Source organism: Oncorhynchus clarkii, chromosome 5, assembly GCF_045791955.1.
Source record: "Oncorhynchus clarkii lewisi isolate Uvic-CL-2024 chromosome 5, UVic_Ocla_1.0, whole genome shotgun sequence".
NCBI lineage: Eukaryota > Metazoa > Chordata > Actinopteri > Salmoniformes > Salmonidae > Oncorhynchus > Oncorhynchus clarkii.
The window spans coordinates 26,451,798-26,466,355 of record NC_092151.1 but is presented as its reverse complement, the minus strand read 5'-3'; the positions used below and the strand labels follow the sequence as shown (position 1 = coordinate 26,466,355).

Genomic DNA, 14,558 nt, shown 5'->3' with positions numbered 1-14,558 from the left:
ACATTCTCAACCCTGAGCAAAATCCCTTTCTATCCAAGGTCAAACTATATTGACGTTATATAGACAATATATTGGTATTATTTGATGGGATCTGGCTAGCTGGCCAACCCGTGGACCGAACTTATCTGGCCGGCTGGAGCTATGGTCCTGCCGGCCAGATACAGTGCATTCGGAAAGTATTCAGAGCCTTTGACTTTTTCCACATTTTGTTACATTACAGCCTTATTCTAAAATAGATTGCATTTAACATATTCTTCAACAATACCCCAGAAATCAAAAAAAGTTGTTTTGAAATGTTTGCAAATATATATAAAATAAACATATCTTATTTATGTAAGTATTCAGACCCTTTGCTATGAGACTCAACATTTTTCTCAGATGCATCCTGTTTCCATTGATTGTCCTTGAAAAGTTTCTACAACTTCATTGGAGTAGACCTGTGGTAAATTCAATTGATTAGGCATATATAAGGTCCCACAGTTGACAGTGCATGTCAGAGCAAAAACCAAGCCACGAGGTCAAAGAAATTGTCTGTAGAGCTCCGAGACAGGATTGTGTCGAGGCACAGATCTGGGGAAGGGTACCAAAAAATGTCTGCAGCATTGAAGATCCCTAAAAACACAGTGGCCTCCATCATTCTTAAATGGAAGAAGTTTGGAACCACCAAGACTCTCTTCCTAGAGCTGGCCACCCGGCCAAACTGAGCAATCAGGGGAGAAGGGCATTGGTCAGGTAGGTGACCAAGAACCCAATGGTCACTCTGACTGAGCTCCAGAGTTCCTCTGTGGAGATGGGAGAACCTTCCAGAAGGACAACCATCTCTGCAGCACTCATGCATTTATGGTAGAGTGGCCAGACGGAAGCCACTCCTCAGTAAAAGGCATATAACAGCCCATTTAGAGTTTGCCAAAAGGCACCTAAAGACTCTCAAACCATGAGAAACAAGATTCTCTGGTCTGATGAAACCAAGCTTCAACTCTTTGGCCTAAATGCCCAGTCTGAAGGAAGCCTGGCACCATTCCTATGGTGAAGCATGTTGGTGGCAGCATCATGCTGTGGGGATGTTTTTCAGCGGCACGGACTGAGAGACTAGTCAGGATCAAGGGAAAGATAAACTTTCTGAAAACTGCTCCAGAGTGTTCAGGACCTCAGAATGGGATGAAGGTTCACCTTCCAATAGGACAACGACTCTAAGCACACAGCCAAGACAATGCAGGCATGGCTTTAGGACAAGTCTCTGAATGTCCTTGAGTGACCCAGCCAGAGGCTGGACTTCAACCTGATCAAACATCTCTTGAGAGACCTGAAAATAGCTGCGTAGTGACGCTCCCCATCCAACCTGACAGAGCTAGAGAGAACCTGCAGACAAGAATGGGAGAAACTCAACCAAATACAGGTGTTCCAAGCTTGTAACTACATCCCCAAGAATGCTCGATGCTGTAACCACTGTCAAAGGTTCTTCAACCAAGTACTTAGTAAAGAGTCTGAATACTTATGTTATTGTCATATTTTTATTTATTTATTGTAAAACATTTCCAAAAATTTCTAAAACCTGTTTTTGCTTTGTCTTTATGGGATATTGTGTGTAGATTGATGAGGAAAAAACTATTTAATCAATTTTAGAATAAGGCTGTAACCTAACAAAATGTGGAAAAGGTCAAGTGGTCTGAATACTTTTCCGAAGGCATTGTATAAAGGTCCGGCCAAATGCTCTACAGGATCAAAAGTATGTGGACACCTGCTCGTCAAACATCTCATTCCAAAATCATAGGCATGAATATGGAGTTGGTCCCCCACTTTGCTGCTATAACAGCCTCCACTCTTCTGGGAAGGCTTTCCACTAGATGTTGGAACATTGTTGTGTGGACTTGCTTCCATTCAGCCATGAGCATTAGTGAAGTCGGGCGCTGATGTTGGGCTAGTAGGCCTGGCTCGCAGTTTGGGTTCCAATTAATCTCAAAGGTGTTCAATGGGGTTGAGGTCAGGGCTCTGTGCAGGCCTGTCAAATTCTTCCGCACCGATCTCGACAAACCATTTCTGCATGAACCTCGCTTTGTGCACGGGGGCATTGTCAAGCTGAAACAGGGAAGGAGCTTCCCCAAACTGTTACCACAAAGTTGGGAGCACAGAATTGTCTAGAATGTCATTGTATGCTGTAGCGTTACGATTTCACTGAACCTAAGGGGCCTAGCCCGAACCATGAAAAACAGCCCCAGACCATCCTCCTCCACCAAACTTTACAGTACACATTTTGCATTAGGGCAGGTAGCGTTCTCCTGGCATCTGCCAAACCCAGATTCGTCCGTCGGACTGCCAGATTTTGAAGTGTGATTCATCACATCACCAAAGAATGCATTTCCGCTGCTCCAGATTCCAATGGTGGCGAGCTTTACACCACTCCAGCCGACGCTTGGCATTGCGCATGGTTAGTTTAGGCTTCTGTGTGGCTGCTCGGCATGGAAATCCTTTTTATGACGCTCCGGATGAGCAGTTCTTGTGCTGACTTTGCTTCCATGCCTTTGCTTCCGAGGACAGATTATTTTTTTCTGCGCTGCAAGCTTCAGCACTCGGCCCCATTCTGTGAGCTTGTCAAATCCAATTTTATTGGTCACATACACATGGTTAGCAGATGTTAATGAGAGTGTAGCGAAATGCTTGTGCTTCTAGTTCCAACCGTGGAGTAATATCTAACAAGTAATCTAACAATTTCACAACCACTACCTTATATCCACAAGTGTAAAGGAATGAATAATAATATGTACATATAAATATATGGATGAGCGATGGCCGAACGGCATAGGCAAGATGCAGTAGATGGTATAGAGTACAGTATATACATATAAGATGAGTAATGTATGTAAACATTCTATAAAGTGGCATTGTTTAAGTGACTAGTGATACATTTATTACATCCAAATGTGAATTATAAAAGTAGCTAGAGATTGAGTCTATGTTGGCAGCAGCCACTCAACGTGATGGCTGTTTTAACACTTGAGACCTTGAGATAGAAGCTGTTTTTCAGTCTCTCGGTCCTAGCTTTGATGGACTTGTACTGACCTCGACTTCTGGATGATAGCGGGGTGAACAAATCAAATCAAATGTATTTATATAGCCCTTCGTACATCAGCTGATATCTCAAAGTGCTGTACAGAAACCCAGCCTAAAACCCCAAACAGCAAGCAATGCAGGTGTAGAAGCACGGTGGCTAGGAAAAACTCCCTAGAAAGGCGAAAACCTAGGAAGAAACCTAGAGAGGAACCAGGCTATGTGGGGTGGCCAGTCCTCTTCTGGCTGTGCTGGGTGGAGATTATAACAGAACATGGCCAAGATGTTCAAATGTTAATAAATGACCAGCATGGTCAAATAATAATAAGGCAGAACAGTTGAAACTGGAGCAACAGCACGGTCAGGTGGACTGGGGACAGCAAGGAATATGACTGGGGACAGCAAATAGATATGCTGATAAAATTTAGGGAGCCTTGTTTTCAGATTAGCCTTGTTAATAAAATCCCCAGCTACAATAAATGCAGCCTCAAAATCTGTGGTTTCCAGTTTACATAGAGTCAAATTAAGTTCTTTCATGGCCGTCGAGGTGTCTGCTTGGTGTGTGCTAAGCTGTCATCAAGGCAAAGGGTGGCTACTTTGATGAATTTAATCTAAAATATATTTGGATTTGTTTAACACTTTCGTGGTTACTACATGATTCCATATGTGTTATTTCATAGTTGTGATGTCTTCAGTATTGTTCTTCAATGTAGAAAATAGTAAAAATAAAGAAAAACCCTTGAATGAGTAGGAGTTTCCAAACTTTTGACTTGTACTGTAAATCATCACATTTTCGTAGTGGCATAGAGCAGTAGAGTTGAGGCACTTACAGAAGTTGCACACATAGGAAAAACATTTTGTAGCCTTGGATTAGGGAAAAATGTAGCCTTTTTATAAAAGCATGTCATGCAATTCTAAGTCTTTTTACATGACTGGCAGAATATTTTTTAATACCGCACAAATTATCGAAATGACAGGCTACTTTGACTCTGACATCAATAAAAACAACTTTGTCTTAAATCCATCAGTAGTCAAGGCCTAGGTGTGTGTGGACACACATTGTAGGCTACAATATGAGGAGGAAGTAAAGTATAGTCCTAAAAATGCTTTCCACTTTCACTGACTCACCCAATTATCCACAGCTCACTCTCCAGTGATGTCATATGAGTTTGTGCCAAAAGCCTATCTCTCTCTTGTTTTACTTTGTAAAACAATATTTTGAAGTTTATTACAGCATACGGATTCTAGTCTTCTCTTTTCAGCAGGTGCCATTTGCTTTCCAACCTGTGTTTTCCCTCGATTGCATTTTTAATATTGCGAAAGGCCCGTTTTTATCTGCATTCTGTTCACTGACAGATTTGCCGCATGCTCCGACTGTAGGCTATGCCTTATTGGGCTACACACAATCCACAGCTAGGCTATTTTTTTTTTAAAGAAGCTATTGATCCTTGGTGGATAATTTATGGGCCTACTCATGGTGTAGTAGGCTATTCTGAATTATTTCATTTCTTTCTGAACAGACAACTGTAATTCTATAACTTTGGCAAATGTATTTCAATTTATCAGGGGTGCTGCAGCTCCTCCAGAAGACTTTGCCCATCTATGATTCTATAGGGAAATAAATGAATTGCAATGCTGGAGAGATGAGAGTTGCAGGCACATGTCTATCAGAGCAGAGAAAGGGAGAGCGATCATATAAAGTTAATCTCATTCTTGTTCTGTGAGAGATGCAGGTGCACTTATCACACAGCCACTTCCAAGCATTGGTTTCAAACATAGGTTAGGTTAGTCCTGTCCGGCCCAACTTGTATCAACTCAGAATATCTGGCCCGGGCTGAAAATCTACTTTTTCACTTAGTTTTTTTTGTGGGGGGCAGGAGAATTAATGACATATTGATTGCCTTTATTATAATTTTTACATAGGAAAAAGTGGATATTATTGTTCATGCCATGAGAGGTACCAGATCTTGCCAAATAGGTTCCGGAACAAAACAGTACGAATCGGAGAGATGGCGGATCCTGTTCTGGGAAGATCCGGCTCAAATTAAGCATTGGAAGTCGGAGATTTCCGAGGTCCCAGTTGTTTTGAACGCTGCATTAGTCTCCGCTGCATCTCAGCCGAGCGAGGGAAAGAACAGCAGAGAGTCAGCCTCTCATGGTCCCTGCTCTCTCCTTCCTTTCCTCCAGGTGAGGCTGACCAGGTGAGGCTGACTCATTTCATTTTCTTCTGTATGTAAATTCTAAACACTCCGATATGTTACGAATTACATTCGGAGATTTGTCTTCCATCAAGACAATGATCCAAAACATAAAGCAAAATCTACAATGGAATGGTTCAAAAATAAACATATCCAGGTGTTAGAATGGCCAAGTCAAAGTCCAGACCTGAATCCAATCGAGAATCTGTGGAAAGAACTGAAAACTGCTGTTCACAAATGCTCTCCATTCAACCTCACTGAGCTCGAGCTGTTTTGCAAGGAGGAATGGGAAAAAATGTCAGTCTCTCGATGTGCAAAACTGATAGAGACATACCCCAAGCGACTTACAGCTGTAATCGCAGCAAAAGGTGGCGCTACAAAGTATTAACTTAAGGGGGCTGAATAATTTTGCACGCCCAATTTTTCAGTTTTTGATTTGTTAAAAAAGTTTGAAATATCCAATAAATGTCGTTCCACTTCATGATTGTGTCCCACTTGTTGTTGATTCCTCACAAAAAAATACAGTTTTATATCTTTATGTTTGAAGCCTGAAATGTGGCAAAAGGTCGCAAAGTTCAAGGGGGCCGAATACTTTCGCAAGGCACTGTATCTCCCGGTCTGCTAGGAATGCCTTTAAGATGGACCAGTTGATCGCGGCATTGTGAATTCTTTATTTTTCAGCTTCAGACCAATACCTACTTTTTACTTAAAACAGTTTTTTGTTTGTAATATTCTTCATTCATACTTCAATATATTTTCTGTAGACTCTGATGATTCGGATGATGATGGGGATGGCAACTACCTCCACCCGAGCCTGTTTGCTCCTAAGAAGAGCTCTCGCCTTGAGGAGCTGATGAAGGTAAGGACTAGTGTGTGCTCTGACTAGTGTGTACTTTACCTGGCCCAACATGACCTCTACCTTAATGCTTATTATTTTCCCTGAGCGTTTTCATCTATTGAAGATGGTCTGAGAGGTGCATTTTACTGTACACTGGGCTGAGATTATTGGATATGAGAAACCATTACTGTGAAAAGCACTTGTGAATTCTTCACTATTTTGCTTTGTTCTGTTTTATTCAGACAAATAGTTATCTTTGCTGCAGAGGGAAGAAAACTGTACGACTATAGACTGAGTTCATCTGAGGGCCTTTCTGGATCAATTATCTCCCATCTATAGAGGCTTTGCCTGTTCTTTCCAACCCACAATATGTATATTAAATGTTCATATACATTTTTTTATAGGGTTTATCCATTTGGTAATTGTGCCAATGGTTAGGTTTCTAATGTTCAAAAGCCCATACACTTCTGAATTAATAGCACATTATTGTTAAGTTGTTCTATTAGATGGCACAATTTGGCCTGAGTTCAAAGCATCTCACTTCAAAGTGCTTTAGACCTGAATATCAAGATAATGCCATCTTTCCTTTAGAACTGTGAAGTCTGTTCATTGAAAGGGTTTTGATAACTCATATGCCAACTCTTTTTGATTACACCAGATTGCACACCATAAGGCTGGAGACACCATTATAAATCAACAGTATGTTTATAAATTATTCAAAGGCCACACTAATAAATGACTTGCGATAAGTAGGTTATACCACATAACATAGAGAAATATAGCATAAATAAACTGTTTCTCTGCCTTGACTTGTTGCCCATCACATAAGCTAGAGGTGTCTCACAGTTTCACAACTCTATATCTTCCCATTGTTGAGGCTAATAAAATAGCTGCTGATTGTTGTTATAATCCTTCTAACCAGATCTATTTGTGTTGTAGCCTCTCCAAGTCATGGACCCAGACCATCCACTGGCAGCGCTGGTCCGGAAAGCCCGACAGGAACAGAACGGAGCCGCCGCTGCAGCTGCCTCCGCCATGGCAACCAAGCCAGAGGAAGTACCCGCAGAGCCGGCTGTGCCAGCCACACCGGCAGAGTACACAGCTGACCGTGAGTACAGTTTCTCATCTATGAGAGTCAAACTGGGCAACTGTGAAATCCAATACCTGAGGAGTATTCATATTGGCTCCGAGGGAGCCTCTTCATCTCAGTTTAGTCCTGGTCCACTTCATTTCTCTTCCCATTTTCTTTTTCATTTCCCTTTCGACAAGAGCTCCGTCTCAGACAGGCAGAGTGGCACTCAATTGTCTAGTATTGATCACGGAACCCCTGGAGGCGAGAATAATGGTCCACTTGTTAGAATTCTCTTTGTTTGAGAGGGATATTGGTGTTCATATCAGATTAGAATGTCTTTCAGGGGAAAGGTACATTGAATCAACAAAATATTGATCAGGCATGTTCCCACTGGCAAATCTTCAGTTATTCATGTCACAGATTGTGTTCACAAAATGCTGAGATCAACATAAAGTACCTAGATCAAATATGCCCAGTTTTTCTGATAGAGATTCTGGGCTGTACTTGAGATTGAGATGAACTGGCAGCAGTGTTGGATTGTGATGATTGATGATGTGGAGTGTGGCCAGAGGGGCTGTAGCTGTGGAGGGTACCCTGCAGGTCATCGTGGAAAAGCTCATTAACATGGTCTCCTGTAGGCCCATGACTCATTACACTGCTGAAATATCCTCTACCAGGAGTTCAATAGTAGAACGCCCTTCACCACTAGAGCAGTGCAATGTTGATCAACCTGAGAAATTCAGCTTGGTCAATACTTTTCCTTGAGGACTGGTCAGCATAGACTGTATCGAGAAGCGATTTTCACCACTTCAAATCAAAATCAAATCAAATGTATTTGTCGCATGCACATGGTTAGCAGATGTTAATGCGAGTGTAGCGAAATGCTTGTGCTTCTAGTTCCGACAATGCAGTAATAACCAACGAGTAATCTAACTAACAATTCCAAAACTACTACCTTATACACACAAGTGTAAAGGGATAAAGAATATGTACATAAAGATATATGAATGAGTGATGGTACAGAGCGGCATAGGCAAGATGCAGTAGATGGTATCGAGTACAGTATATACATATGAGATGAGTATGTAAACAAAGTGGCATAGTTTAAAGTGGCTAGTGATACATGTATTACATAAAGATGCAGTAGATGATATAGAGTACAGTATATACGTATACATATGAGATGAATAATGTAGGGTATGTAAACATTATAGTAAGTAGCATTGTTGTCCTTGGGGGATTGTGAGTACATAAAGGTTCTTAACACTTTTCAAAGTCTCAGAGGAGGTATTTTTCACTCATTTCTTATCCTTGAAATGCCCCGTTCATTTTCGGAGCTGCAGTGATGTGTTGTTTTGGATGTGCTGACAAACTTAATTTTCCTAGCTTTTCATTGACTGCAGTGTTTGCTTTGTGCTGAACGCCGGTGGACTGAATCCAAAGCTGTTTGTCTGGCCGCCCCACAGATGTGTTTGCTCCCTCTAAATGCAGACATAATTTCCACTTATTTTCCTGCTCTCTTCTGGCTGCCCACCCACCCACCCATCACAACCATTTCTCCACCCTAGTGCTACAGACAAATGGGTCCTCTCTCGCTTGACCCAAACCCTTGAAGACATCCACTGTTATTCAGCTCATACACTCTTCATCCTAAGCAACATACACAGGAACACTCTAACTTTAGCTCAGTGCTCACTGCAGAACAGTACTTTTCCTCAAGCAAATCTAGGGAAAAATTGCAACATCACAGAATCACTTGTCTTGCAGGGCCATCCTTCCAAAGGGTGTCCGAGGCTACAAAATCACCATTTCATTTCTTGCTTAAATCTTAGCCAGTTTCTCTCTATTGTCTGCATTAATTGTAAGTGATGGATGTTGAAGGTGCTGGGTGTGATATGGGGTGCCAGGCTACCTTATTTGTCCTTGAGAGATGTTCCTCGCAATTTGGCTGGTTGTATTTTCTAGGGTCAACCCCGTCTCCCCTCTTTTTGCCTGAACTGGAAACTGAGAAATTGTCCTGGTGCTTGGAAGAGACGGCTCAAGCTGATTGTACTGATTTGTCTTAATTAACATGACTTGAAGAGCTCCACTGGCTTCATGAGGTGGGAAAGAGAGGGAGGGAGAGCGGTGCTCTGCTTAACACTTCCGACTTTGACACCACTGCCGCCGCCACCACAGCATCACACAACAGTACAGACATGGATTTTTAATGTGCTGGCTTATGGTGACAAGATAATCATTTTTGAAAGATTTTACTCCCATAGATCCGACTTTGATTTCTGTGTATGGCGCCAGTTCTCTGGGAGAATCTCTGTAAAACAGACTGGAGACGATCAAAGGCACCAAAGGAATAGACTGCTCAATGTGATCCTCCAGTATCTGCCAATGAGGCAGGTATTGAATGAGAATTAGGCAAGAGGAGTTAAGACTGTGTAACAGTTTTGGGCGGTTCTCAACTACCCAGACTCCATAAGCGCTCAGCTTTGGAGCTCCTTTTAAGTTGATTTAACTTTGGTAGCGCTTGAAGGTAGGCTGGGCCTAGTTCCTTTAACCTTGAGTGTTTCGTGGTGTCATCTGATTGACCTGACACTATCACTTATTCCCTTCCATTCTGCTGGTCTATGGATTGTCTGTTGCAATGTTAGAACATTCTACATTCTAATACAGTCATCATGAGGCATATTAGATGATTTGACAACATTCCCTAGAAATTTCAAGAAGCTGTCAAGAATGCACTATGAAGACTAGGCTTTTCTTTATTAAATCAAATCTAATTGCATTGGTCACATGTTTTGTAAACAACAGGTGTTGACGAACAGTGAAATGCTTACTTATTGGCCCTTCCCAACAATGCAGTGAGAAAGAAAATAGAAAAGTAATAACACACAATAATAAATACACAATGAGTAACGATAACTTGGCTCTATACATTGAGTACCAGAGAAGGGTTTATGACTTGGGTGGCTGGAGTATTTAAAACATTTTGGGGGCTTCCTCTGACACTCCCTGATATAGAGGTCCTGGTTGGCAGGGAGCTCGGCCCCAGTGATGTACTGGGCTGTATGCGCTACTCTCTGTAGCGCCTTGCGATCAGATGCCAAGCAGTTGCCATACCAAGCAGTGATGCAGCCATTCAAGATGATCTCAATGGTGCAGCAGTAGAACTTTTTGCACCAAATCTTTTCAGCCTCCTGAGGGGGAAGAGGTGTTGTGCCCTCTTCACGACTGTGTTGGTGTGTGTGGACCATGATAGATCCTTAGTGATGTGGAACAGGGATTATAGGAGGGGACTAAACACGCACCCCTGAGGGGTCCCCGTGTTGAAGGTCAGTGTGTCGTATGTGTCGTATGTGTTGTTGCCTACCGTCACCACGTGGGGCGGCCCTTCAAGGGCCTTCCCCAGGGTCCAGTTGCAGAGGGAGGCGTTCAGTCCCAGGGTCCTTAGGTAAGTGATGAGCTTGAAGGGCACTATGGTGTAGTCACCTCCATGTTTTTAGTGCACGCTTGAGTGCTATGCCGGTAATACTGGAAATTCCAGTTACATATTCCAGTCTTTGTTAGCAAAACAGTCCTGTAGCTTAGCATCCGCGAGGGAAAGCTTTGTATCCATTTCTATGCGTGGTCTAAAGTTGATCTAGTGTGTTTTATTAATTATTTTCTCTAGTTGCACAGGTGACATGCTCTTAGAAATTAGCTAAGAGTGATTTCAGTTTCCCTGCATTTAAAGCGCCACCGCTGGATGAGCATTTTCTTGTTTGCTTATGGCCCTAAATAGCTTGTTGACTGTGGATTTAGCGCCAGTATCGGTTTGTGGTGGTAAATAGACAGCTACTGTATGAAAAATATTGATAAAAATTATTTTGTAAATAGTATGGTCAACAGTTTACCATGAGGTATTCTAACTCAGGCGTGCAGAACCTCAAGACGTTCTTAATAATAAAGATTGCGCACCAGCTGTTGTTGACAAAGAGAGACACCTCTCCCCTTGAGCTTACCCAAGCTTCCATTCTGTCCTGCCGATGCATAGAAAAACAGCTAGATGTAAATGATCCATGTCCTTGTTCAGCCACGACTCCAAGAAACACAGGATATTACAGTTCTTCAGGTCCCGCTGATAGGATAGTCTTGAACAGAGCTCTTCCAGTTTGTTCTCCAGTGATTGTAGAATGGAGGGTAGAGGCGGTTTATTTCACTTGTCAACGTAGTTTCATCAGGGTGCCCGCGCTTTGGCCTCGCTTATGCCGCATCTTTCTTCTCCGAGTCTGGGTGACTAAGGCCTGGTCTGGGGTGAGCAGTATGTCCTGCACCGCCGACTCGTTGAACTAGAAATATTCATCCAAATCAAGGTTAGTGATTGCTGTTCTGATGGCCAGAAGCTCCTTTCAGTCACAGGAAACAATGGCGGAAACATTATGGACAAAAAAAGTTACGACCTGCACAGAAAAACACACAAAATAGCACAACTGGTCAGGAGGCCATAAAACGGCAGCTTTCCAATCCAGTGCCATTCCTGTTGGGTGACATGCGTCCCCATCTGTCTTGACCTCAGAGGCCCGATGAGGCAATGCGGCCTAGTTTTAACAGTCCACAGACAAGCATCTCACAATACACTGTACTGTACATCCATCCACAATGGCTCACCAACACTCCTCTTCTGAAGCAGTTTGTCTGTCAGTTTCACCCACCCCACTTTAAACAATTGCTACCAGTGAACGTTTTCCCTGATCAACAAGCTGTTACCCTGCAGGTTATGAATCGTTATGCATTCAGTAAGTGGGCTTTTTTATTAATCAGCAGATGTTCGCAGGCCAACTTTCTGTTTTGCACACTTTTTCATTCCCACTTTTAGTTTTTCCCAAGAGAGCAACACAGAGATGGAATTAAAGTTATTCTAATCTATCGCTCCCTGTCTGGTTTGGATTGCAATCCCAGGTTCAGTGCTGTAAGCATCTCACCAGACACAAACTGTCCTGATGGGTATTGATTGGAGACTGTTCTTGAACCTCAACACTACTCGTGGCGCTGTGCTCAAGAGGCTGCCCATGAAAATGATTGATTACCATTTGGAGTGGCTGGGGAAGGAGCAGCACTTTGTCTGCTAAAGTATATGGTTTGGAGAGAAAATACTTTTGAGTCAGAAACACAAGGCTGTAAGGCTGAGGTGGTGGGATCCTGAGGAGCTCTCTTGGCTCTGTGTGGTGTTAAGGTTAGGGGTCAGAGAGAGGCCAGTGGAGGATGATGGATGGATGTGCTGTAACTGTGCTTTCAGAACAGCAGCTCTGTGGCTTAATCCTGCTGTCAAATAACACTCCAGCACCTACAGTTGAAGTCGAAGTTTACATACACTTAGGTTGGAGTCATTAAAACTCGTTTTTCAACCACTCGTTTTTCAACCACACAAATTTCTTGTTAACAAACTGTAGTTTTTGCAAGTTGGTTAGGACATCTACTTTATGCATGACACAAGTAATTTTTAAACAATTGTTTACAGACAGATTATTTCACTTATAATTCACTGTATTACAATTCCAGTGGGTCAGAAGTTTACATACACTAAGTTGACTGTGACTTTTAAACAGCTCGGAAAATTCCAGAAAATGATGTCATGGCTTTAGAAGCTTCTGATAGGCTAATTGACATTATTTCAGTCAAATGGAGGTGTGCCTGTGGATGTATTCCAAGACCTACCTTCAAACTCACTGCCTCTTTACTTGACATCTTGGGAAAATCATAAGAAATCAGCCAATACCTCAGAAAATAAATTGTAGACCTCCACAAGTCTGGTTCATCCTTGAATGAATTTCCAAACGCCTGAAGGTTCCACGTTCATCTGTATAAACAATAGTATGCAAGTATAAACACCATGGGAACACGCTGTCGTCATACCGCTCAGGAAGGAGACGCGGTCTGTCTCCTAGAGATGAACGCACTTTGGTGCAAAAAGTGCAAATCAATCCCAGAACAACAGCAAAGGACCTTGTGAAGATGCTGGAGGAAACTTGTACAAAGGTATCTGTATCCATAGTAAAACGTGTCCTATATCGACATAACCTGAAAGGCCGCTCAGCACTGCTCCAAAAATGCCATAAAAAAGCCAGACTACGGTTTGCAACTGCACATGGGAACAAAGATCGTACTTTTTGGAGAAATGTCCTCTGGTCTGATGAAACAAAAAAGGGCCATAATGTCTATTAAGACCATCGTTATGTTTGGAGGAAAAAGGGGAAGGCTTGCATGCCGAAGAACACCATCCCAACCATGAAGCACGTGGGTGGCAGCATCACCTTGTGGGGGTGCTTTGCTGCTTGAGGGACTGGTGCACTTCACAAAATAGATGGCGTCATGAGGTAGGAAAATTATGTGGATATATTGAAGCAACATTTTCAAACATCAATCAAGAAGTTAAAGCTTGGTCGCAAACGGGTCTTCCAAATGGACAATGACCACAAGCATACTTCCAAAGTTGTGGCAAAATGGCTTAAGGACAACAAAGTCAAGATATTGGAGTGGCCAACACAAAGCCCTGAACTCAATCCTATAAAAAAAATGTGGGCAGAACTGAAAAAGTGTGTGAAAGCAAGGAGGCCTACACACCTGACTCAGTTACACCAGCTCTGTCAGGAGGAATGGGCCAAAATTCACCCATCTTATTGTGGGAAGCTTGTGGAAGGCTACCCGAAACGTTTGACCCAAGTTAAACAATTTAAAGGCAATGCTACCAAATACTAATTGAGTGTATGTAAACTTCTGACCCACTGGGAATGTGATGAAATAAATAAAAGCTTAAATAAATAATTATCTCTATTATTATTCTGACATTTCACATTCTTAAAACAAAGTGGTGATCCTAACTGACCTAAGAAAGGGAGTATTTACTAAGATTAAATGTCAGGAATTGTGAAAAACTGAGTTTAAATGTATTTGGCTAAGGTGTATGTAAACTTTCAACTGTAACTGAGCAGCATGGACATGGTCCTCTTCAGTCCTCCTTCTCTGTCGTTGTCTCTCTGTCTTTGTCTCTCTCTTTTCTTCCTTTCCTACGTTTTGCATTTTCATCTCATTCTTGTATATAACAATAGAAAAGATTAGCATCTGTCAATGAATCCTAACCATTGACTCGGCATCAAGAGGGATGGAGCAAATAAATATAAACCATGTGAATGATGGCTCTCCTATAGGTTCCCAGCCTTGTGCATATTGGATGGGTCTTCATAACAGTCGACCAGAGCGGTGACTAATGAGTTAATATCATCCAGTTTTCCCTTTGACAAGACAAGCCTCTCTTTCCCCCTCTCCATTGCTTCCTCTTCCTCCCTCCTTCCCACCATCCTTTCTCCTTCCCTTTTTCTGTCCCTCTCCATCCTGTACGCTCCATCAGGGAGGGAAACCACTGCCACAGTAGAAG

General features: G+C 42.4%; 1 protein-coding gene across 3 annotated transcripts in view; it reads left to right on the top strand.

Moving 5' to 3' along the window:
* The window catches only part of LOC139408582 (splicing factor, suppressor of white-apricot homolog), a 132,116-nt gene that overhangs the window by 18,764 nt on the left and 98,794 nt on the right, over nucleotides 1-14,558 (top strand). For all 3 annotated transcript variants that reach the window (XM_071152646.1, XM_071152645.1, XM_071152647.1), the window contains exons 6-7: nucleotides 6,008-6,102; nucleotides 7,021-7,189. In XM_071152646.1, the coding sequence (XP_071008747.1) occupies nucleotides 6,008-6,102; nucleotides 7,021-7,189 (264 nt within the window). The remainder of the gene's footprint in view (nucleotides 1-6,007; nucleotides 6,103-7,020; nucleotides 7,190-14,558) is intronic.